This window comes from Ictidomys tridecemlineatus, chromosome 12 (assembly GCF_052094955.1).
Source record: "Ictidomys tridecemlineatus isolate mIctTri1 chromosome 12, mIctTri1.hap1, whole genome shotgun sequence".
Classification (NCBI taxonomy): domain Eukaryota; kingdom Metazoa; phylum Chordata; class Mammalia; order Rodentia; family Sciuridae; genus Ictidomys; species Ictidomys tridecemlineatus.
Genome location: NC_135488.1, coordinates 40,909,884 through 40,936,580, shown reverse-complemented (window position 1 = coordinate 40,936,580; position 26,697 = coordinate 40,909,884). Strand labels below are relative to the sequence as shown.

The window sequence follows — 26,697 nt, the reverse complement described above, 5'->3', positions numbered from 1 at the left end:
GGCGGGAAGGGAGAACTGGCCTCGGTGGCGGTGGCGCTGGGCCTGGAGCCCGCTTGGCTTCTCGCCCACCAGGCGGGTCCCGCCCCCGGCAAGGACACCCGGAGCTCCCGCCGCGGCGCCGGCAGCCTGCTCCTCTCTCTCCGCCCGCCCAGGCTCCCCGTGCAGCAGCTCCGCGTGCAGCCCCCGCCCTCCTGCCTACCCTCCGCGGCCATGGTCGCGTCCTCCACGCGGCCCGCTGTCCTGGCCCTGACCGGGCTGGCGCTGCTTCTGCTGCTGTGCCTTGGTCCAGGTGAGGGGGCCATGAGAGGCGGAGAACAGAGCCTCGTCCCAGGGTGGGGCGGACACAGGGAGGCGCTGCCTGGGTACTGGCAGAGATGGATGCGGCCTTGGGGCCCAGCCTCAGCCTGAACAGGACCAAGAGGTTGGAGCAGAACAAGTTCTAAATTTCTGCCAAAGTGGTGAGAAGTGGTGCGCTCCAGCAGGCGGAGAAAGAGAGGCAGGATCCCGGGCGGAGGGTCTCGGATTGGAGAGGCACCCCTGTGAAAAGAGGTCTGAAAGGTAGCCAGGAGGAGTTTCGGGGAGTAATGCAAGGGACTCTGGGGGTTTTAACGGGGGTGGTGTCTGTCCTTGGAGGGAACCGAGGGGGAGGCTGATGGCATCCTGAGGAGGATGCCCTTCCAGGCAGGCGCTGGGAGACAGTTACTATGATGGTTCCAGTCTGCAAGGCTGAGGGCAGGCCTCACCCCAGAGAGGGAGCTGCTCTCCAAGCAGTAATGCTTTACCTTCTCCATCTCTTGGATCTCTCAGAGAACAGGCTGAAAGTGTGGATGATTCCCTGGCCATTTTCCATTTAAAGTGCCTTCACAGGCACACTCAGAATGAAGGAAGTGGGCAGGCACAGCTTTCCTGATCCACAGATTCTGCCTTAAGAGCCTCAATCCCAAAGTATATGTTTTGTCCTGAGATACCACTCTCCCCTGGTTGGATCCTTTATGGGTCACAGCTGACCTCCTGTAGCATCTTTGAGGCTACAACTCAGGTATTGGAACCTCAGATTTACTGCTAAGGGACCTGGGGCCAGAAAGCACAAAGTGACTGACTTGCCCAAGCACCTGAGACTGGTGCCTGTTCTGTCACAAAGGAGCTGGGCCCTATCTAATGGAAATAGAAGGCCCACTCGATTGCTCTCTTGTTGTATTTTGCTTATTCAAAACAAACTCCAGGCTGAGGGGACACAGGCAAGGGGTGGGGGTCCTAGAATCTTTAGAATGGGGGGTGGGCAGTGTTCAGGCTGGGGAGGTTGTTATTCTAAACTACAACCACAGGTGAAGCTAATCAGTAATCTCCTATCACATGATGCATGTACCCCCTCCTCTTTCTCACATTTAAAGAAGCACATCTGAATAAGTCATGTGAATGCTGGCTATAAGCCATTCATTTCCAGGGCTCATATTTCCTTTAGTCCATGCCAAGAACTTTGCTGTAGAAGTCATTTAAAATATTATCCTCATTAAGTTGAACACATGTGGGAGGTCTTTTGACGGAAAATGAAAATCTCTAAGGAATCCCAAAGGTGACTCCTTATGAGATCCAAAAAAATTTAATGCAGAAAATGATCCCTTCTTGATAAATTTATTAATAGTAGCACCTTCAAAGGGGCATCTTGTAATTCTGAATCTGCTAGGCAATCTGATTCCAGGTAACTAGATTTGATAAATACTAAAGTGCTTATTAACACAGCCTAGAAATAATAACTGATGATGTTGGGGTAAAAAAAAATGTCTACAGAAAATACATCACATCCATTATTTGTTTTTTATTCCGTTCAGTGGCATAGCTGAGATTTGGAGGGACTCTCATTTCTGGAACAGTAGTAACAGACATTCGCTGCAAGAAATTGCAGCCTTATGATAAATACCTAAGTCCCATATCTATTTCAATGTAAGACCACATTTCACTCATTAATTGTTAAGCACTTTCACAGAAAGCAAACATATGGAGGAGTGATAATTCTGTATGCACTACCTGAGAGTTTTCAGAGATTGACAAGTCTTATGCCATCTATGAATGCTAATTTTAGCGCCAAGAAATGTATCAATCTGCTTGGCAAATATTTTCATAGATTTCTTCATTGCTTCTTAAGGTTAGAAGGGAAATTCAGCCTTTAAGAGTAGCCTCACCCCATCTAATCAAATAATTCTCTCTATGGTAGCCTGGTCAAGCACTCAACTCTGTGGATTTATGCTCAGTTGCTCTCAGTATCTCCTAACAGAAACTTCTCGGGCCACTTGTGTCATCTTTTGGTGGCTGCCCAGGCATTGGAAACGTTACTTCATGCCCTAATCTAGGATCCAGTGGTCAAATCCTAGTCCTCCTTCCAGAAGTTTATAGGTTTATACCAAAATGCCTTCAATTTTTTCTCCTATTACACATCCTTGGGCCCTAGTCTGCCCTGGACATTCTCCTTTGACCACCACTCCATGTTTTTCATGACCTCTTCAAATGAGAGGTTGTGGACGGAATCAAATATCAGAGCAGTCCCTGAGGTTGCTGCAGACACCCAGCCCTCCTACGCAAGACAAGAGGACAAGAAACACTTCTATCCCCCTCCCCTTAGTGCGGTCTCTAGAGATGCTTCCCAAGCCATTTCCATGTCAGTCAACCTCTACAAATAGAGGATGGTTATATAAGCATCATCCATAATGGAATGTTCTGGAGAGCAAAAGGAGGCACTGTCATGAATTGATCAGGACAATTGGTATAAATTAAGGCTGCCCCTGGAGAGCTAGAAAGTGTGGCCACTGTACCCATGAGTTATGACAGAAATGCTTGGGAGAAAATAGTTTAGTAAGTTCTAGAAGCTTGTTATCCCATCCCAGAGGCCAGGCCAGTAGGTTCCTTGGATGGTGAAACTATTGGAAAGGAAGGGGGTAACCCCCAGATCCCAAAGCCTACAGGGGTTAATAGGTGAGGAGGCTGCTTAGAAACCATGGGCTGTGTGAGCAATGTGGTCCAGAGAGGTTTACATTCAAATTTTGTAAGCACAGGCACACTAATAATACAGTTCAGCTTAGAGCAGTGAGCAGCCAGCTGGTGACTCTTGTGACATATTTCCTCTGCTACATTGTCAATTATATAAGCAGGGATTCTTTTTAAAAAAATTTTCCCCTGGTTTTATTAAAGTATTATTGACAAATAAAACAGGAATTTAATTTTTTTTTCACCAGGACTAGGGATCAAACCCAGAGCTTTGTGCAAGACAGGCAAATGCTCGATCACTGAGCTACACCCCCAGCTCAAAGCAGAGATTCTTAATTTTTTTTGACCCCAGATACTTTTGAGCATTTGGCTTCTAGTCCACCAAAATTGTACCTTTGCAGACGGAGGCACAATTTTCTTTCTCTGGACAATTTAGAATCTGTCCATGGACTGAGGTTAAGAACCCTGTCAAGAAGGCATTTCCGCATTCTGCACCTAGTTTCCAGTTTCTTACACCTAAAGATGCTCTACTCACTACTCAGGATGCTTCAAGTGTTTTCTCTGGAGGCTTTGGGTCCACCTTTCATGAGACAAGTGCAGTTAAGGATCAAATTCTTCTGTACGGTCAATGAGGTGGGTTTTCTTTTAGGACAGACATGTTATTTTTCTATTAAAATAACTGGTCTTATTAGAAACTCTTTCAAAAACAGAATAAATGAAATAGCAAATGATTTTAATAAAGCTTGATTATAAGAGGGGAGGGGAGGGGAGGGGGGATAGGAAGGGCAGCACAATAAAATAGATACTAGTATGGCCCTATGTATAAATATGGCTGTATAACCAATGTGGTCCTGCAATCTGTACACGTGGAAAAATAAGATTACGTACCCCATTTGAATCAAATATATGATGTCAAGATCATTGTAATGTTTTGAGCAACTAAAAAAAATTTAAAAAATGAAAAAGACACCCCCCCCCAAAAAAAAAGCTTGATTATAGGATGATCAGAGCAAAGTACAAAACTGGGCTGATTTTTAAGAGAGCTAAAGAATATTCCTTGGTTTGTGGCAGCCCAAGTCCTAATTTCTGCCTTGCCTGTTTTTTTTTTTCTTTTCCTTTTCTCTTTGCAACACCAGTCACTGGACTTAGAGCCCACCCTGAATCCAGAATAATAATCATTCTGAGATCCTTAACATAGTTCCTCTGCAAAACCATACTTCCACATAATCTCATATTCTGAAGATTGGGATGAATAGGAACTTGAGGGAATCCATTGGATGGAGGAGTTACACCATGAAGTAAATGATTTCAGGAAGGTACACATGATAGATGGCTGTCCTTCATGATTAGACACCAGGCCTCCGAGAATTATGTCACTTATCCCAGGAAGTAGTTCCAGTTGTAATGTCCTTGGTCAGCCATAGTCATCACTGACATTAGCTTCAGGAACCCCAGATTGTTTTCCTGAATAATCAGAGTGCAAAAAGTGTTAAATATGCAACACTACCAAGCTAGCAATCAAGACAGGGGTCTGAGATTATTTTTTACCAACTTATTTTTACAGTTGAAAATTCAAGGATTCAGTGCAACTCTGAAATTGATTTCTGTTTTTATTCCTTTAGGCGGCATAAGTGCAAATAAACTCAAGCAGATGCTTCAGAAACGAGAAGGTAAATATGCCCCAAATGGATAAGGGATGCATTCTTAACTGGATGGAAATGAAATGATAATCTTGAATGTGTCCAGTCTTGTATTTGGAAAATCAAGAGTACTTACTTCTTAAAAGATTTGAAGATATGAAGGGTTTACTCTGTGGGTATGTGGTGTGGTATTTGATTAGATAAATATTATTGCTGGTAAATGTGTGTAGGTTCTTTTTTGGAAAGCTGTCAGTATAGACAAAACAGTGCAACAGTGTCAACTGAATGCTATTTATTTTAGATCCATGAAGAACTTTAGACTTGTATCTAAACTTGGGCATATCCTTCAGAGCATGTGAAGTCATTGCAGGAATGGGCTTAGAACTGCAGAGTTGTGGCATTCTCTGTAATTAGAAATTGTGGAAGGGCATTTCCATAGGGATACCTTTTAATTGCCAATTTCTGCTGGAAGAAGTGCTCCTAAGATGAATATTGTAGACAGCAGCAAGATGTTGTTAAAATAGTCACAAAATACGGGTTCTGGGCCTATTGCCGCCAGGTCAATTGGATCCATTGTGTGGTCTCATGAATGTCATTTTTCCTCTCCCAGCCAGTATATTCTATAAAATTATCCTAGAAATTAAAAAGTGCAACCACATTTCTGACACGAAGTTTGATCACTTATTCTTTCTCCCCCTTCTGGTTTACAGAAGATTCTCATAGGCTAAAGTCTGCTTCCAAAGTGAGGCCCTTAATCACTTGTTCCCATAGTTCTCAGTTGTCTCTCAGGGATCCCCTACAGGTGCCTGGAGTTCAGGTGACCCCTCCCAGAGAAAGTAGGTCCTGGGAGGGGGCTGTCAGCTTCGTTCTGGCCACTCGCAGGGCCCTGGATTATCTCTGATTTGGAAAGAAATGTCCCCTCCCTAGGCTGGTTGGTCATAACAGAATCACCTCACAGATGCCTGGGGGTGAGCAGCTCTCACAGCGCCAGCCTATCAGACGCGAGCAAACTGCTGAGATAATCGTGACTCCTGGGTGTGTATCTTTGAATCTTATTCACATGAAGCCAAGAAACACATATTAAGCACCTATTGTGTACAGACCATGCAACAAGCCCTGATGTTTATCCATGATATTAGTTTCATTATCCCATAAGTTCTTCCTAACAACACCGAGTCTCCTAGGCACATCCTACTGAAGTGGTACCATTTAAGACATTGAGACTATGACGGGAAGACATTAAAGGAAGCAGTTCAAGCAAAAGTTAGAACCTTTTGAGATGCAACAGAATGGGTAGTGATCAGACAATGAGGCCTAGAGACGCCTCCATAGGACATTGTGTCCTCCAGCAGCCTGAGACGAACACCTGTTGCACTGCTAGGTGGGTTTCTTACTTCATCCCCTAAACAAGCACTACATTCCCCTGCTTATATATGAAATGAACGTACACTTTAAGCATGTGTGGCACTAAATATCCATTTCTGTTTCCTGAATGAAGAGGCCAGGGGTTAAGCCACCAGCCCCTGCTGAGGCCTGGGCTTCAGGGGATCTTCAGGGGATGAGCTGAATTTCATTGCTACCCTGAAAAGCTACATGTTGAAAGTGAGTCCCAGTTCTTTTAAGTGGCTATACACATATAGAAAATGCTGTGAGCAAAGAGCATGGAGCTGATGACATGAAGCTGTATTTTCTCAGATGCATGAAAGAATAATCAAGAGGCAAAGCCATCCTGTACACGATGCGGTGTATAAGAGTGGCTACACTCCAATAACAAAAGTTATTCATTTTTTTCTAGTTTAAATTATTTACTTTTTATTTATTTATTTACTTACTTGTATTTTACATACACGACAATAGTGGAATGCCTTATACTCATTATTACCCATTTACAGCACAATTTTTTGTAACTCTGTATGTAAAGTATGTTCACACCAAAATTATGCCATTATACATGTACTATCTTTTTTTGCATTACAATTCTTATTACACATTCTTCAGGGAAAGGGGAAACTTGGAGATTGGATGACAAGTACGTAGGAGGAGTAAGTTCCAATGTTCAACAGCATAGCTCTAATGTTCTAGTGATATAGTTCATATCAATTTGTTACATATTTTATAAAGAACTCCAAGAGAGGAGTTCAAACCTTCCCAACATGAAGAAATAATAAATGGTTAAGGAAATAGTAATGCTAATTATCAACTGAATCATTATACATTGCATGTGTACTGAGTTATCACACTGTACCTCATAAATATGTACAATTACTATGGATAAATTTTAAAAAGTAGTTCAACCCACAGTACGATTCTAGTAACAACAACAACAACAAAAAAAAAAACTGCTGTTTTTTAAAAAAATTATTCTTTGCAATTTCGGGGTGGAAATTGCTCATTTCAGCACCTGCTCTGACTGAGACAAAAGTGGCCATGGATGAGAATAGAGCCAAAGAGTTCCTGAGCAGCATGAAGCGCCAGAAGCGGCAGCTGTGGGACCGGACTCGGCCAGAGGTGCAGCAGTGGTACCAGCAGTTCCTCTACATGGGCTTTGACGAAGCGGTGGGTGCACTTTCCTGCAGGGTGGGCTGGTGAGAGAGGCTTTGACGAAGCGGTGGGTGCACTTTCCTGCAGGGTGGACTGGTGGGGAGAGAGGCCGGCTGGGGAAATAGGACATAAGAAATGAGACATGGCTATTTGGTTTAGTCTATTTTCTGGTGCTGGGTCTGGGTATATTTACAACTAGTACAACAAAAGTTTTAAGGTGGAGACATAAAATCTTTTAAGGAAAAATACCCCTTTTTGGTATCTGGTCATGTTGATATCTGTGTATAAGAACATTAGAAGGAGATAGTTATTCATGGTAAGCATTGTTAATCATTGAAGAAAATCCACCATAGAGAAAAGCCATTGGTAAGTGGTGATTTTTAGGGGACTGTGTGTCTTTAAATCCATTCTCCATCATTCTTTCTCTTTTCCTCCAGAAATTTGAAGATGACATCACCTATTGGCTAAATAGAGACCGAAATGGACATGACTACTATGGTGATTACTACCAACGTCACTATGATGAAGACTCTGCCATTGGACCCCGGAGCCCCCATAGCTTTAGGCATGGAGCCAGTGTCAACTATGATGACTACTGACCACCACTGCCACACATGTACACGAAACCCAAGGTGCTTCCCTTAGGAATCTCACAGTCCCTTACTCTATGCGGTTTCTGTTGTGCTTTATTTCAGTGGATCTTTTTAAGACAGTTTTTGTGACTTAGCGCCTTTTGATATTTCATGCAAGCTTCTAACAATATATCATTTAAAACTGGAAATAAAAGCATTTTGTCAAAAATAGAAGTCTCAGAATTTATTTGGATGAAAATTAAGCTGGTGCCGATTCTTGTTCCTCTGATGTTTTAAAGTTGAAGCATCCTTTGAGAGCCATTATGATCATAGCAATTTTTACCACATCCCAGGCAGACACTGTAATGAACAAAGAGTTCTTCAATTGATTAAAATGCAGTCTATACTAAGTACAAAATATAAAACCAGGAGAAAATCTAGTTGAAAATGATTTCCAGTTACAAGACTTGATTTGTAGAATTCTAATTATTCCACAGGCATTGAAGGCTTTTTGGATTCCAGCCCCTGAGCCACAGCTGGACAACCCAGGAAACAAAGCTAGATCATTCAGGAAATGAAGAGCAATAGAAAATTATCTGAAGTTAAGTTGATTTAAGTGCCATGCTCATCTAAAAATTAAAAAAATCAAACTTTTTCAAAGAATTTAAGAAGATTAAAGAATATAATTTATATTATATTTAAAAAAATATGGGGCTGGGGAAGGGAAGGAGGAAGGAGGTGGGAAGGAGCGGGGGAGGACAGTGAGGGACCTGAGCCCTTGCTCATCACAGGAGGCAGAGCTGCAGAGGGCCTGCAGGGAGGAGATGGGAGCTTGGCAGGGCCAACTCTGAAGCACTCTCACACTTCCAGGGGAATGTGACAATCTAATGAAAGCCTTTTCCTCCTTTTCCACTAAAAGACTCTATACGCCAAATTTGTTTATTGCCTCTGAAACACACTCTCCTTCATAAACCTTAGGTTAAAAATAATAACCCTGGATTTATCAGGAAACACTGGATTCAGCACAAGTGGTTATGGGCAATTACATATTAAAGTCCATCTGTTTCTTTCTTGGGAGTACTCATATGACTTTTATAAAAAAAATTGTGATAATATAGGATGACCCCAAATTTACCATTTTAACCATTTTTAGGTGTACATTCATATCATCACCATCCATCTTCAGGACTTTTCCACCTTCCCAAACTGAAACTCATTAAGCAGTAATTCCCCAAATGGCCCTTTCCCTGGTTCCTAGTGACCACCACCTGGTTACTCTCTCTATGAAAGTGACTAATCTAGGTTCCTGGCACAAGCAGAAATGTACAATATTTGTCTTTTTGTGTCTGGCTTATTTCATGTGGCATGCCTTTGAGGTTCATCATGCTGTAGTGTGTCAGAATTTCTTTCCTTTTGAAGGTGTAATAACATTCCATCATCTATGCCATATTTTGTTTATCCACTTATGTCAATGCACACTTGGGTCACCTCCAGCTTTTGGCTATAATGAATCATGCTGCAACGAGAATGGGTACACTAGTATGTCTTTGTGCCCTTGTGTTATAGTTTGGATGTGAGGTGTCCCCCAAAGCTCACATGTGAGACAATGCAAGAAAGTTCAGAGGAGAAGTGATTAGGCTTGTGAGAGTCTTAACCCAATCTTAACCCCCTGATAGGGATTAACTGAGAGGTAACTAAAGTGGTAGGGTGTGGCTGAAGGAGGTGGGACTTGGGGACATGGCTTTGGGGTATATATTTGAATCTGGTAACTGCAGTCTTTCTCTGCTTCCTGATCACCATATGAGCTGCTTCCCTCTGCCACACTCTCCACAAAGAAGTTCTGCCTCATGTTGAGCCCCAAGGAATAGAGCCAGCTGTCCATGGACTGAGACCTCTAAAACTGTGAGGCCTCTAATAAACTTTTCCTCTCTTAAAATTGTTCTGGTCAGATGTTTTAGTCACAGCAGTGAAACAGCGGACTAAAACAGAAATTGGTACTATGTAGTGGGGTCCTTGCTGTGACTAACCTGACCATATGGCTCAGAAGCTTTTTGTATATTTTGCATTTGGTGGGAGGAATTTTGAGATGCTTACCAGTGCCAGCTGGAAATGCTTTAAACTGTTGTAAGTGGAGCTTAATGGCTGATTCTACTGGGAGCTCAGAAGAACAGAATGCCAATAGGATCATGCACAGTGAAGACAGGGCCCAAGAGGCTTCAGAGAATGACTCTATTGGAATTTGGACTAGAGGCCATTCCTGTTTTGTTCTGGCTGTTTTGTTTCTGCATTTTGTCCATGTCCTGAGACTTTCTGTGAGGCTGATTTTAAAAGTGATGAACTTCTTATTTGGCAGAAGAAATTTCTGGACAGTATAGCATTCAGCAAGTGCTATGGGTACTACTGGCAGCTTTTAGCCAAGTTACTATGATATTCAGGAGCAGAAAGCAGAGCAGAAAGATTCGAGAAACCTGAACTTGAAAGGCAGGAGTAAAACTGGGGCTAAGGAAGTTGCAGTTGTTAAAGACATTACTGCCACTACAGAAATGCTAAAGATTTTGCCCAGAGACAATTAGAAAAATGGCTTAAGGGCATCTCAGAAGGAGCAAGACCACTTCTATCTCAGGCTCAAGGGAGTAAAAGTGAAAATTCTCTTGAGAAGAGACCAGTCAGAAATCCTTCTTGCACAAAGGTGCCTAGAAAGTTTTTTCAATGTGCTCAGCCACCCAGAGTCTGCTGCAGCTAAGGTCTCTGGAGGCTTGGCTACTGCTCAAGATGGCGGCAGACCTTGGCATCAACCATGTGGTGGTACTGGTTCTGCAGGAATGCAGGATGCTGGAGTTAGGGGGTCATGGAGGCTTCTACCAAGATTTCAAAGGAAGGCTTTGAAGCAAGGCAGAGTGCAGTAGGGTCGGAGTCCCTGCAGGCACTCCCTGAGAAGACAAGATATAGAGTTTTGAGGAGGAAGCCAAAGCTGCAGTGGAAACCCCTGAAATTAAGAAATGCCAATAATGTGGGGCACTGTCCTAAGAAAGCTGCAGGGATTAAGCAGAGACAAGTCAACAGAAAGGCCACTTGGGTTGCAACCAAAAAAGCCACAGGGGTAGAGCCACACAGCCCTTTGGAGAGAACATCACGATGCCGTGTGCTCCAGAGGCCAGACACAGAACTACAGGATTTTTTTTTGCCTACCTGGATTTCAGTCTTGCTTTGGTACCATCCCTTTTTTCTATGACCCATTTTTTGTGAATGGAAATGTTTACTCTGTATCTTTATATACTGGATACTTGTAAATTGCTTTTAATTTTACAGGAGCTCACAATGAGAGATTGCATTGAGCCTCAGAGACTCTTGGAAATAGACAAAATATATTTTGCTGTGAGATGGTTGTGAGGGCCAGGGGCAGAATGTTATAGTTTAAATGTGAGGTGTCCCCAAAAAGCTCAAGTGTGAAACAGTGCAAGAAGTTCAGAGGAGAAATGACTGGGTTGTGAAAGTCTTAACCCAATCAATAAATTAAACCCCTGAGAGGAATTACTGAGTGATAACTGAAGTGGTTTGGTGTGGCGGGGGGAGGTGGGAACTGGGGACGAGGCTTTGGGGTATATATTTGTATCTGGCAAGTGGAGTCTCTCTCCCTACTTCCTGATTATCCTGTGAGCTGCTTCCCTATGCCCCACTCTTCCACCATGGTGTTCAGCCTCACCTGGAGCCCAAAGGAATGGTGCTGGACTTCTATGGACTGGAGACCTCTGAAACTGTGAGCCCTCTGATGAACTTTTCCTCCCTACAATGGTTCTGGTTGGATCCTTTTAGTCGCAGCAGGGGGAAAAAAGCTGACCAAAACAACTTGCTTCAATTCTCTTTGGAATTGCAGAATCCTATGATAATTTATTTTAATTTTTCTGTAAGAATAGCCATATGGTCTTCCACAGCAGCTCCACCACTTTATATTCTCATCCTTACAGCTTTTGTTTTGTTTCTTGAGAGGGCTGGCCCAAAGCACAGAGCAACGCTCAAGAGAAGAATGGGAGGGTGATGGAAGACATCTTTTACTTCTAATCTTAAGGAAGTTCTTCCCATGCTTCTCCTTTAGCTAAGTCGGCTGGTTGCTTTTTGTAGATGTCTGTTTTGTTCAGTATTCTCCAGAGAACAGACCAATAGGCAATTAACATTTGTATGTACACGTGAGTGGACACACACACACACACACACACACACACACATACACACTAGATTGGCTCTTATGACCAGAGAGGATGAAACATTCCACACCAGCTACCTGCACCCTGGAGAGCCAGGGAGGCTGCTTACATGGCTCAGTCCAAGAATCCAGAACTCAGGATCAGGAAGGCTAATAATGTAGCCTCTATCATAAGTCAGCAGCCCCAAGAGCCTATGGAGGGCCACTGGTACAAGTGCCAGAGTTCAAAGCCAAAGAACCCGGTATCTGGTGTCCAAGGGCAGTAGCAACTGAAACTAGCCCCCTCTAGAAGGAAAAGCCTAGAGGTTGGAGGGAGTTCTCTCTTTCTTCTGTTGTTGTGTTCCCTCTTTCTCCTGCCTTCTTGTTCTATCCAGGCCCTGGCCTCCCATATTCAGAAAGGTTTTCCCCACTCACTTCACAGATCCACATGCCTATCTTGGGAAACACTTTCAAAAATATACCCCACAAGCATGCTCTACCATGTCCAAGGTGACTAGCAGTTTGCTCAAGTCGACCACTAAAACTACCCAGTGCCATTCCCCTTTCCAAGGTAAGAAAATTTACTTCTAAAAATGTGCTAAGAAAAAAATATTTATGTTCTATATGGTTATGGAAGGGTTTTCTTTGTTGAGAAAATGTCACTTTTCCTTTGAAATCTGTTAATATGGTGAATTTCATTAATAAAAAATCTAATATTAATCAATTAAGTAATTGAATTTCTGTAATTTAACCATATTGTGTGTGTATGAGGGGTACTATGGGTTTGACCCAGGGGTGTTCTATCACCGAGCTATACCCCCCAGTTCTTTCTTTATTTTAAGACTTTAAGTTGCTGAGGTTGGCCTTTAACTTGCCATCCTCCTGCCTCAGCCTCCGAGTCACTGGGATTACAGGTATGTGCTACCATTCATTGCTGGATCTGGTTTGGAAACACTGATTTAGAATTTTTGCATCCACCACTTATGAATAAGATTGGCCCATAGCTTTCCTTCTCATTCTTTTCTGCTCTATTTGAGTGTGAAGGATATGCTGGCCTTATAAAATGATTTCAGAGTGTTTTTGCTAATATTTTTGTTACAGTGGTAAGAATGAAATTATCTGTTTCCTGAATTCAGATACAGGAATTTGGATGCAGTATTTTCTTTTTGGGAAAAATTTTGACTATTGATTACATTTCTTTTACATTTAAAGAATTATTCTGATCTGTGTTTTTTAGTCTGTTTTATTTACTTCTATTTTTCTAGGATGTTATCCACGATACCAAAGTTCTGAAGTATGTGAAGTGTTGCTCTTCTGTCTTGTCTGTATTTCTTCGTATGTGTGATTGTGTTCTTTTTTTCCATTCAGTTTTATTTCTGCCCCCTTAAAAGATGATTCACATCCCAATGAAGCTTTTGCCTTGCTGACACCTTGTCTATGTTCTCTATTTCACAAATTTCTGTTTTTATTTCTTTTTCTTCCATTTTTGTGGGTCTTTGATTTTAATTATTTTCACATTCCATTTTGAGCCTTCCCACCCTCCAACACAAGCACTTAATACTTCAAGTATTGTGCCACAGGAGTTTGATGTGAAAAATTAGATGGTGAAATCTCCCAATTTCGATCATAATTTATATTTTGACCTATGAGTTGATTGTATTATTAAATTTCCAAGTGAGTGAATTTTTCTAATCATCTTTCTTTGTTTACTAACTTAATTGCACTATGGTAAGCAACGTGGTCTGTCAGATGCGGACCCTTCGAAGTGTATTATGGCCAGCACTGTTCCATGTGTGCTTAAAAAAAAATATCTTTCCCAGATATGCAATGCAGTCATGTCCCTCAATTCAAACTGCATTGCTTTACCATTCACATTTCTTTTTCCTTACTGCGGTATTTTTTTCTTTTGTGTGTGTGTGTGTTTTCTGTCTGTCATTCTAGCATTTACTAAGAACTCTTGCTCTGGTGATGATTTTGATCATGTTTTGTTTTAATTCTGCTGATTTGGCTTTGTATATTATGGGATGATACATAATAGTGTAGTGTATACAAATTTGAAACTGATAGATTTTCCTGGTGAATGGAATTATTATGTAGCAAATTTCTTTATTTTGAGTAATGGTTTGTTTGTTTGTTTGTTTTTTGGCCTGAATTTTCCTCTCTGTTTTGTTAATACTTTACTGGTCTATCTATTCTTTATTTGGCTTTTAATCTTTCTGAGTGCTTTAGATATGTCTGTTATAATGAGTATTAGCTGAATTTTGTTTTGTTTCTAAAAGAACAATTAAGGCCTTAACTGTAGAATTTAACCCACTTATTTATTGTGATGAGTACTTATTTATTTTACTGTATATTGAACTCAGGACCCCAAACAAGCTATGGACATGCTCAACAACTGAGCTCTGCTACAGTCACAGCCCCTATTTCTAACATGACATTTGGGACTTTTGACTTGCCCTATTTCACTTATTTCTTTCTCACCCTCTTCCTTCATTTGGACCCTTTTGATTTTCAGTGCTCAATGATTCTTTCCCCTCTACTTCTTTTCAAGGTCTAGATTAGTATTTAATACTATACTCCACAACAATTGCAGGTAACCAATAGCCAGTCTTAGTTTTCTTCAGGAAGTATACATGTGCCTTGAATTCCTTCTCCAAATTTTATGCTATGGTAGGTTGGCATTTTATATCTAGTCTGTTTTATTTCCCCCACAAACTGCCTTTGCTTCACTGGGGCAAAGGGCAGATAGCATAGATAATAAATGATTGGGTTGGGGAAGAAGGGGGCTAATTTAAGAAGAAACAAAATGCTAATACTTCCAGAACACTTCCTCCTCCTCAAAACCTGTTGCCAAGGTTACCAGCCTCCAGGCAACTGTTCTTCCCAGCAAGGAGATGTTAATGAGTACCCCATGGGCATCTTCTTTTCTGCCTTTCTGGGCATATGGGGAGAGGTACCCGCTGGATGGCTCCTTTCCCAATGTTCAGTCACCTTTTGGCAGGATGGGAAGAGGGGACAGGAGAAGAAAAGAAACCTAAAATCATTCTCTTGGGTACCAGCTCTGGATCTCCTTATTTCCGGAGGAGTCTCTCTCTTTTCTCTCTCTCTATTCTATCCTTTAAGTAAACCTTTTTTTTAAAAATTTTTTTCTTTGTTCTTGATTGTTCATTTTTTATTGATTGCCATTGTCTTTGCCCTGGCATTTCTCAGGTGTTTAATCTTCAATGAGAACCGGAACAAGGACCCGATCCTGATTTTTAAGACCAGTTTCAATCTTAGCTGATCCAGAGGCTGCGCTGTGCACTGGTGCTTGAAAGATGCTCTCTGTTTCCCAACAGGCCTGGGAGAGCTGAGATGGGAGTCATCTTGAAGCAACCCCACTACAGCTGCTGCTGAGGAGCTGGGAGATCACAGCAAACACTGCCACACTGTCCTGGCAGGTGCCTGTTAGGTTGGTTTGAGGTGGTAGAGGAACAAAGCACCAAGCAACCCTCGCAGAAAGAACCACCAATCAGGCACTGACAGAACCGCCTGTCAATCAGCAGGGTCTACAGACCAATCCTGGATCTTAGCAAGCTCCTCCGACCAACCCCTAGTAAGACAAGGGACTCTAAAAACACTCTTTTCCTGTCCAAGCCCCCCCTTCCTGCCCTAAGCCCAATAAAAATTCCAGTCCAGTTGAGCCACACACTCTTCTCCCCAGACCTGCCCTGTTGGTCTGGAGGGTCTTACCTGGGAGCAAAATCTCAATAAAGCCTTGTTCAGCAGCCTTTTTTTATTTTTTGCCATTATATATGAGCTCTCTTATTTTTTTTTGTATCACAATTCTTAATATATCTTTGTACTACAACTTATCATATCTCTGTTTGTATATAAGGTATGTTGACACCAAATTCACATCTTCATACATGTATTTTGTATAATGATGACCGTCTCCTTCCACTATCCTTGCTATTCCCCTTTTCCCTCCCTTTCCCTCCCACCCGTATTCCCTATCTAGAGGTAATTTTCCACCCATGCTCTCCCTCCCTACCCCACTTTGAGTCACCCCGCTTATATCAGAGAAAACATTCAGCATTTGTTTTTTTGGGATTGGCTAATTTCACCTAGCATAATCTTCTGTAATGCCATCCATTTCCCTGCAAATGCCATGATCTTATTCTTTTTTAGTGCTGAGTAATATTCCATTGTGTATAAATGCCACATTTTTTTATCCATTCATTTACTGAAGGACATCTAGGTTGGCTCCACAGTTTAGCTATTGTGAATTGTATTGCTATTAACATTGATGTGGCTGTGTCCCTGTAGTAAGCTGTTTTTAGGTCCTTTGGGTATAGTCTGAGAAGAGGAATAGCCGGGTCAAATGGTGGTTCCATTTCCAGCTTTCCAAGGAATCTCCATTCTGCTTTCCAAATTGGCTGCACTAATTTGAAGAGACCCAGAATAGCTAAAGCAATTCTAAGCAGGAAGAGTGAAACAGGTGGTATTGCTATACCAGACCTTAAACTATACTACAGAGCAATAGTAACAAAAACAGCATGGTACTGGCACCAAATCAGCAGCCTTTTTTTGGTCACCACTGCCTGACCTTACAGTGCCTACCTATCAGGTGGCCTAGGAAGTACATAGCAGAAGGTGAGTGAAACAGGCACAGAGAATATTGTACCCTGGGGGATTTGAGTTGGAAAAGTGAAAGGGAGCCCTACTCACCTTTTCTGTGAGTCTGTCAGCTAATATAACAAGCTCAAGTGAGTCTGGAATCTGAACAGGTGGGTGTGAATATAACCAGGGACTAGCCTGTGATGGCTGGTCCCCAGCAGCAGAATGTGTGGAGGATTGGCTCTCTTGTCCTCAATGAACTCCTGGGAGGTTTCTGAGATCTCGACCCCCATTAGAGATCTGTAAGTGCCAGGCCCTAGGGGTGTGTTGTTTAATCTCTCCAGAGGAGACACCCCCAACCAAGCTCCTGAGGCCTGATTAGAACTAAACCCCACCTCACTCACAGAACTCTGCAGTAGGCCCACCTGGGAATGCACTGATCTGGTCTGTGAGGACAAAACTCCAACTGATAGTGATTCCCATCCCATCCTACCTCATGCTGATAAGAAGGGAAGTGAGACTTATTTCAACCAGATTCAGTCTGAGGCTACTCCAACTGACAGATCAGAGAGCAACATCAAAAGAGAACGAGGTTAACAACCCCCAGACCTTACTTTGGTTCTCAGTAAATAGCTCAAAAAGAAACAGAAAGAAAAAGAGTTGGACATAGGCAGTGACCATCCATTCTCATTGACTATTCTGATCACATCAGTGGAGATGATTCTCTCATTTTTCATTAAGAATAATGTCCTTTCAGGCTGGGGTTGTGGCTCAGTGGTAGAACACTTGCCTAGCACGTGCGAGCCCTGGGATTGGTCCTCAGCACCACATATAAATAAATAAAATAAAGGTATTGTTTTTAACTATAACTAAATAAATAAATAAAAGAATAATTTCCTCTACCTTCATTCCTTTCTTGCTTAATGTCTGTGTGTGTTCTTGCTGTGCTGACTGGCTTAGGGACATATATACTTGTTTCTTTTTTCATTTTTACCATTTTTAAATGTACCTATTATTTCTTGCCTTGTCCTTTGAGGATAAGGGGGGCGGGTTGGTTTGTATGCTTTGGGGTTTTGTCTTGTTTTGATTTCATTTGTTTTATGGCTCGTTGTCTCTTTTCTTCCCCTGCTAACAGCCTAATTCTATTGTTCTTGTTCTCTCTCTCTCTCTCTCTCTCACTCACTCTGTCTGTCTCACTCACTCACTCTTTCCCTTCATTTTGTTTCTATTTGTCGTCTTCTTCCTTGCAACCATTACCTGCTACATCTCTTCTGCCTTGTTTCTGTTCATTTTTTGAAACTGCAAATTATTTTCTACCTTCCTAACATTTTCTTTTCTCTTAGTTAACTATATTTTAACCATCTTTTAGAACTGATTTATATAACTCCTTCCCCAACCATTAGTGCCAATACAATTATTACTGCTGTGGATTACATAATTGACACCTGATGTTTGCTTTAAAGTCAGGTCTAGTTCATGGTTGTTGTCTTTACTGTTGACAGTTGCTGACTCTGCCATCCTTGGTTTGTGTTTGTGTGTGTGTGGTAATTAGTGTTGTAGCTGTCATAGTAGGGACTGGCTATTTATTTTAATGCTATATATCATTCACATTAGTTGTGGCTATTGTTACTTTTGCTCTATTCTGAGGGGTGCTGGGAACCTCACAGGGCAGTACAAGTTCACAGAGTAGAAATTCTGATACTGAATTCAATTGAATCAAAAGACAGTGCACCTTGCTCCCTACACCAAATTAATGACAATCTTCAGCATCCTTTAATACAAAGAATAGAAGAGACAGAGACCAAAACTAACAACCAGGCCCCAAGCAGAAACAACTATGGCTGAGCCCCCAGGTCCCACCTATGGATATCCATTGCTACAGCAAAAATACAGAAATAATGCAAAGGCTATGGATACCACACCTACTAAGAGGTCTCAATCTAGATCACTCTAGGATACTTTGGCAACTAAAGAATGTACCCTAAAATGGCCCACACATAAGGGTGGGAGAGAAATACCATCCAAGAGAAGAATAAAACTCAACACAGGAATACAAGAAATATGAAAAACCAAGGTAACATGACACATCCTAAAGTTCATAATTCACCAGCACTGACCATAAAGATATTGAAGGTGATGAAATATCAGATAAGGTATTTAAAATAATCATTATGAAAATGATGAATGAATTCCAAGAGAACGCAGAAAAATAACTGAATGCATTGAAAAAGTGAGTATGGGGTATGAATAAGAAATTCAATAAGGAGTTAGAAATATTTTAAAAGAACCAAATAGAAATATTGGAAATAAAAGTCACTATAAATAAAAAAAAAATGTTCAGTTGAAAGTCTAATAGAGTAGACCATGCTAAAGACAGATTCTCAGAGTTAGAAGACAAAGTGGCCAGTCTTGAACATTCAGACAGCATTAAAGAAAAAAAAATAAGTAAGCACAATCAGAATATAAAATAACTCAGGGACAACATGAGGAAACCAAATTTAAAAATCACTGGCATGGAGAAGGGTTGTAAGATGCAGAATAAATAAATATTGTTATTTCCTATTCAGGGAAATAACAATAGAAAAATTTCCAAATCTTGAGAATAAGATGGACCTCAAGATACAAGAGGCATTCAGAACCCCAAATAGACAAGATCTAAAAGGAACCCCTCCATGAAACATTACAATGAAAATACCTAGCACACAGAACAAGGACAGGATTTTAAAAGCCTCAAGAGAAAAACAACAGGTCATATATAGAGGCAAGTCTATCAGAATCACTTCCAGCTTCTCAGCACAAACTCCAAAAGCCAAAGGACTTAGAATGATGTGTTCCAAGTCGTGAAAGAAAAGAATTGTCAACCAAGAGTGCTATATCTAGCAAAGTTATTCTTCAAAATCGAAGGCAAAATAATAGCCTTCCAAGAGAAGCAGAAACCAAAAGAATTCATGACAACTAAACCAGCACCACAGAACCTAATAAAATACTCCACACAGACGAAATGAAAAACAAACCTGGGGTTCAAAAATGAACAAAGCTAATTTGAAAAGTAGCTAATAAATGAGAAACATGATCAAATTAAATATGATAAACAAATCAACATGGTAGGAATTAATAAATATCTCCCTGTAATTGTCTCAACTCTCCAATTAAGACATAGGATGGCAGAAACGGATTATAAAACAAGACTCAACTATACGATGTTTGCAAGAGAAGCACCTTACAGACAAAGACAACCACAGGTTGAAAGTGAAAACGTATAAACTGAAATACCATGCAAATGGAACCCCAAAACAAACAGGAGTTGCTACTCTGATATGTGACAAAGGAGACTTCAAACAAAAAAATCAGAAGAGACAAAGAATGTCACTTCATACCAGTAAGGGAACAATCTTACAAGAATTTCTATAGGCACATGATCAACCCAAATTGAGTCAGGAAGACATACACAATTTAAACAGATCAATGTCAAGCAAGGAAATAGAAGACACCATCAAAAGCCTACCAACCAAGAAAAGTCTGGGATCAGACAGATTCACAGCTGAGTTTACAAGACCTACAAAAAAGAATTAATACCAATACTCCTCAAATTATTCCATGAAATAGAAAAGGAGAGAACTCTTCTAAACTAATTCTATGAGGCTAGTATCATCCTGATAGATGATACTAGGCACAGACACATCAAGGAAAAAAATTTCAGACCAATATCCCTGATGCACATAGATACAAAAATTTTCAACAAATTCTGGCAAATCGCATACAAAAACATATTTAAAAAAATAGTGCGCCATGATCAAGTTGGGTTTATAACAGGAATGCAAGGATTCAACATACGGAAATCAATAAACATAATTCATCGCATCAATAAACTTACAGGATCAATAAACTTACATGATTCAGAGAAAGCATCTGACAAAATACAGCACCGTTTCACTTTCAAAACACTAGAAAATCTAGGGATACTAGGAACATACTCAACATCATAAAAGCTATGAATAAGAAATTCAATAAGGAATTAGAAATATTTTAAAAGAACCAAATCAAAATATTGGAAATAAAAGAATATAAAATAACTCAGGGACAACATGAGGAAACCAAATTTAACAAGCAGCTAAACCCAAGGCCAGCTTTATTCTAAATGGAGCAAAATTGGAAGCATTCCCTTTAAAAACTGGAACAAGACAGGGATGCCCTCTTTTACCACTTCTACTCAACATAGTCTTTGAAACTCTAGCAAGACCAATTAGACAAAAGAAATTAAAGGGATATGAATAGGAAAAGAACTCAAACTATCATTATTTGTAGACGACATGATTCTATACTTAGAGAATCCAAAAAACTCCACCCACTAAACTTCTAGAATTAATAAATGAATTCAGCAAAGTAGCAGGATATAAAATCAAAACCCATAAATCAAAATATTTTTATACATCAGTGATGAATCCTCTGAAAGAGAAATTAGGAAGACTACCCCATTCACAATAGCTTCACAAAAAATAAAATATAAACAAAAGAGGTTAAAGACCTCTACAATAAAAACTACAGAACATTAAATAAATAAATAAAAGAAACCTTGAAAGATGAAAAGATCTCCCATGCTCCTGAGTAGGCAGAATTAACATTGTCAAAATGGCCATACTACCCAAAGCACTATACAGTCATTGCGATTCCAATTAAAATCCCAATGTCATTCCTTATAGAAATAGAAAAAGCAATCAAGAAATTTATTTGGAAAAATAAGAGACCCAGAATAGCCAAAGCAATCCTTAGCAAGAAAACTGAAGCAGGAAGCATCACAATACCAGACCTTAAACTATACTACAGAGCTACAGTAACAAAATCAGCATTGGCATCAAAATAGACATGTAGACCAAGGGTACAGAATAGAGGACACAGAGGCAAACCCACATAAATATAATCATCTCAAACTAGACAAAGGCACCAAAAACAACAAGTGGTGCTGGGAGAACTAAAAATCCATATGCAGCAAAATGAAACTAAACCCCCCCTCTCTCACCATGCACAAAATTCAACTCAAAGTGGATCAAGGACCTAGGAATTAGCCCAGAGACCCTTCGCCTAATAGAGGAAGAACTAGGCTCAAATCTTCATCACATCAAACTAGGCCTCGATTTCCTTAACAAGACTCCTAAAGTGCAAGAAATAAAATCAAGAAATCAAGAAATGGGATGGATTCAAACTAAAAAGCTTCTTCTCAACAAAAGAAACAGTCATTGAAGTGAACAGAGAGCCTACATTTTGGGAGCAAATTTTTGCCACACGCATATCAGATAGAGCACATATCTCTAGGATATATAAAGAACTCAAAAAACTTAACACCCAAAAAAACAAACAACACAATCAATATAAGAGCTAAGGAGCTGAACAGACACTACACAGAAGATACACAATCAACAAATATATGAAAAAGTGTTCAACATCTCTAGTAATTAGATAAATGCAAATCAAAACTACTCTAAGATTTCATCTCATTCCTGTCAGAAAGGCAGTTACCAAGAATACAAACAATAGTAAGTATTGGTGAGGATGTGGGGGAAAAGGCACACGCATAAATTGCTGGTGGATCTGCAAATTGGTGCAACCAATATGGAAAACAGTATGTAGATTCCTTAGAAAACTTGGAATGGAACCACCATTTGACCAGCTATCCCACTCCAGGGTCTAAACCCAAAGGACTTAAAATCAGCATACTATAGTAACGTAGGAATATCAATGTTCATAGCAGCTCAATCCATAATAGCTAAACCGTGGAAGCAATCTAGATGCCCTTCAATAAATGAATGGATAAAGAAACTGTGATTATATATATATATATGTGTGTGTGTGTGTGTATGTATATATGAGTGTGAGCATGTATACACACACACACACACAATGGAATATTACTCAACATTAAAAGAGAATAAAATTATGACATTTGCAGGTAAACGGATGAAGTTAGCATGAACATCATGCTAAGCAAAGTAGGCCAATCCCAAAAAACCAAAGGCCAAATGTTCTCTCTGATAAGTGGATGCTGATCCACAATGGGGTGGGGGGGTGGGGAGCATGGTAAAGATGGAGGAACTGTGATTGGGCAAAGGGGGACAAGAGGCAGGAGGAGGGGGTATGAGCACAGGAAAGATGGTGGAATGAGATGAACATCATTACCCTAGGTATATATATGACCACACATATAGTGTGACTATATCATGTTCTACCAGAGAAATGAAAAGGTGTGCTGCAATTGTGTAAATGAATCAAAATGCATTTTGCTGTCATATACACCTAATTAGAATTTATTAATTTAAAAACAATAGTGAGCTCTTTAAAATCAAACACTTAAATCACTAAATAGAAATTTCAGTACAGTGGTAGAAAAATCAGAAGCCAATGACATTTCTTAGAGAAAATGAAAATGAAAATGAAATTCTATACAGCATTTCCAAAAGTCTTGTGGCATATTCTGTAGCCTGTTTCCTTCAACCTCTAGGGTCAACTGTTTCTTCTTTGCCCGCCTTCTGAATAGACACTATAAAACTAAAACTTAAGATCCCTGGTCTCCCAGATTGACAGGATGAAGATGCAGAAACAAGAAAAGGAGGGAAGTCTGTGTCCTCAGGACACCACAGGGAGACCAAACCAGCTCTAGGACTGCCCTCCTCTGGACATTTATGTGAAAGTATTCCAACAATAGAAACTATACTGCTTGACAAAACAAAATCAAAACACATGTAGAAAACTTCAGACTTCTATATCAACCTAGAGCCATACTCAAACAATAGAATAAAGGCATTATAAATACTAAACAAGGTAATAATTTACCTCCTACGTACTGACTGCTAGGAAGCCACTGAAGGATGTGCTTTACTCACATGAGACAGACAAACCAGAAAGCGAATGATGAGACACTATATCAAATGGGAGGAGGCAGGGGTGATGCAGGAAAGCAGTGGAGAAGTTTAGAAGAACATCACCAAAGGCCAGTTCACAGGAAATGGTGCGGCAGACCTAGGAAACAAGCGGACCAAACAAGTGGATGAAAACAGGTGACAGAGGCTTCATGAGGCAGGAGACAGAGAAATGGGGAGAGAGAGAGAGAGAGAGAGAGAGAGAGAGAGAGAGAGAGAGAGAGAGAGAGAGAGAGAGAGAGAGAGGACGCACTGAGGGATACAGTGATGCAACCATGGGTCTTAGGACGGATACAGGTGGAAGATAAAGGCAAAAGGAAAGTTCAAGCAGCTCTGAAGCCAAAAGGCACAAGACCCAGTGGTGTTGTGGACTCACTCAGAGGAGGGGGTATGGTCATGTTCAGTTTGAAAAGACGACAAGTGAAATGTGTAAGGATTTTTTTCCCCAGGCAGGAGATAGAATGGTCAGATCTTAGTAGTCACATCTAGGGATGGAAATGTAGGTGCAGATTATATTATCTACAGGTCACTAAAGTTCTGAGCATGCTCAACTTCTCTGAGAGGGACAGGGAAGAATGGGAAAAAGACTAAGATTTCCAGATTTCCTGGAATGGCCATCTTTTATAACTTTACTTAAGGACTCTTACTATATGTTTGGGTGTGCAACTTTGTGTCTTTAACATCTCAACTTGACTCCTCTATAATAAGGGAGATTTGTGAGAGGAAGAGGGGAAAGAATGTTCATTTCACATAGAAAGGCTTTTAGAGGTCATTAACCCCGTTTTAATTTTTTTCCAGTTACCTAGAGTGGTAAAAACTTAATCAAGGGCAGAGAGGAAGCAGAAGAACAGAACAGAAGCCAGGTAGTCTCTAGTTAACTGACAGCCCTCAGGGAAATTCTATTTATCATATGATACTTCCCCTAAGCAAAAAAAAATTAAAGCAATATTCACAACTGTTTCATTACCATAATAATATCATCACTTCCTCCAGCAACAGTTTTAAATTTCTTTTTCCAATTGTAAATAATTTTAAAAGATTTCAGTCCAGAAATGAAAAATACTAAATGGATAAACACATTCTAAAAAGACCCTCCAAAACCAATAAATTAGAACATATTTAAGAAGGAGACACTTAGAGAAATATTAATTTGACCTATACAATGATATTACCTTCTCTTTTCCTTTTTTATTTATGGAATAAATAAAATAGTAGAAGAAATAAAATAGTAGAAGAAAATGGTATGATTAATCTCTATGTACCCATCATCTTACTTTAGCAATTATCATCACATGTCCAACTGTTTCAGCCCAAATAGTAGTTACTTCCTCCTTCCTCTCTTTTCTCACTTATCCTCATTATAATTATTATTTCAAATTTGACACAGGGTGTCACTAAGTTGCCCAGGCTGTTCTCAAATTCCTAGACTCAAGTGATCCTTCCTTGTCAGTCTCCAGAGTGACTAGGACTCCAGGAATGCAAAGCTGTGCCCGGTCACCCTGATAACACCCTTTCTGTAACAGAATCATTTGCTTCTTGGCAAACTTGATGATCTCTTTCTTGGGCAATGTTCCTGGCTGAAAGATGTCACCAACTTGTCTGGTGTGGAGGCACATGCCTGTAATCCCAGCTGCTCAGGAAGACCAGGCAGGAGGATCATGAGTTCAAAACTAGTCTCAGCAACTTAGGGAAGCCCTAAGCATCTTAGCAAGAACCTGTCCCTAAACAAAACATAAAAAAGGACTGGGGATGTGGTGGTTAAGTGCCCCTGGATTCAATCCCAATTACCAAAAAAAAAAAAAAAAAGGTGGAGGGGTCACCAACCTGTTCTCATTCATGTTTCCAGTGTGCCACAAAAAGAAGCATAACGTCTAATAAAAATTTAAAAATTCTTGAATAAATCTTGAAGTTGACCAAACAACATACTTTTTCCATATTTTACAATCAGAAAATGCAACTTCAACTCACTCTCAGTTATTTATTAAGCAAAAAGCTGTCCCCACCTCTTACACATACTGTTGTTACAAACTGACATTTTCTAGGTTTTGATTTAACTGTACAATGAGGGGTTAAAACTAATGCTACTTAAAATTCCTTAGAGCTGTAAAATTCATTCCATTCCAAGGTGAACAAAAGTCTCTGGCCACGTGAAAATTTAAGCACAATTACAACAAGAAGATGCATCAAGAGGAAACATTTCAGCTTTAACTAAAAAAAAAAAAAACCGGCTTCACCACATTTGAAAATTACTTAGCTCCTGTGGACTACTTTCTCCTTTGTCAAATGAGACAAACAACAGTACTATCTCATGGTTACCATGAAGACTAAATGAAATGCTTAGGCAAGTGCCATAAACTTAGCATGCAATCATTACATTTGAGTAATAAACCACTACCATTTGGATTCACTGAATGCTACATTTTGATTGCATGGGGCCATAACAATGATCTGATTCCCTTCTCTTGTTTCTAATTTTATATAGTAACCAGAGCCCGCAGGATGGTTCCTTGATCCTTACCTTAAGTCACTGCTCTTTCCACTGCACCGACACATAAACCTTCATAAATTAGACTGCTTCAGTTAAATGCTTGAAAAATTGTAGGATTTCTTGACAGTGTTAGCCAGGACCAGGAAGAAAACAAGAAGGGGTTTGTAAATCAGGAAGTTAAGGAAGAAAGAGAAAGAAAAAAACCAGGATACAGACATGTGAGTGTGTCAATGAAACCTGAAATACCTTGAGGGGTCTGTGTTTTTATTTTTTTTTTTTGCTATTTTTTTGGGGGGGTGGGTTTGGGTTTTTTTTTTTTAATTGGTTGTTCACAACATTACAAAGCTCTTGACATATCATATTTCATACATTAGATTCAAGTGGGTTATGAACTCCCATTTTTACCCAAATGCAGATTGCAGAATCACATCGGTTACACACCCACGTTTTTACATAATGCCCTATTAGTGACTGTTGTATTCTGCTACCTTTCCTATCCCCTACTATCCCCCTCCCCTCCCCTCCCATCTTCTCTCTCTACCCCCTCTACTCTAATTCCGTCTTCTAAACCGCCTCCTGCCCCCAGGTCACCTGGGCCCCCCTCCCCTCTCCAGGGGCCTGCGGTGAGGCCACCTCTTCTCCTCTGAGGTCCAGGCCACACGGCTGAGGCCACCGCGTCCTGCACAGGACCCTGCAGGTCACACTCCACCCGCTGTGACCAGCAGCTCCGCCCAGGAGGGCCCTCAGGTGAGAACCGGGACGCGGGGTCCGCGGTGGGCGCTGTGGG

The 26,697-nt window shown here is 40.6% G+C and overlaps 1 protein-coding gene and 1 long non-coding RNA gene across 2 annotated transcripts; one reads left to right on the top strand and one right to left on the bottom strand.

The window, feature by feature from the left end:
• Ecrg4 (ECRG4 augurin precursor) lies at positions 1-7,966 on the top strand. Its single transcript, XM_078028723.1, has 4 exons — positions 1-289; positions 4,602-4,649; positions 7,018-7,175; positions 7,598-7,966. Exons 1-4 carry the CDS (start codon positions 211-213, stop codon positions 7,757-7,759), a joined length of 447 nt encoding a protein of 148 aa, XP_077884849.1. The 5' UTR covers positions 1-210; the 3' UTR covers positions 7,760-7,966.
• On the bottom strand, positions 7,170-26,184 carry LOC144369294 (uncharacterized). Its single transcript, XR_013428765.1, has 3 exons — positions 25,941-26,184; positions 23,337-23,522; positions 7,170-7,273 (listed from the first exon to the last, which is right to left on the bottom strand). It is a non-coding gene; the product is annotated as an uncharacterized LOC144369294 (long non-coding RNA).
• Between the last annotated feature and the right edge of the window lie 513 nt (positions 26,185-26,697).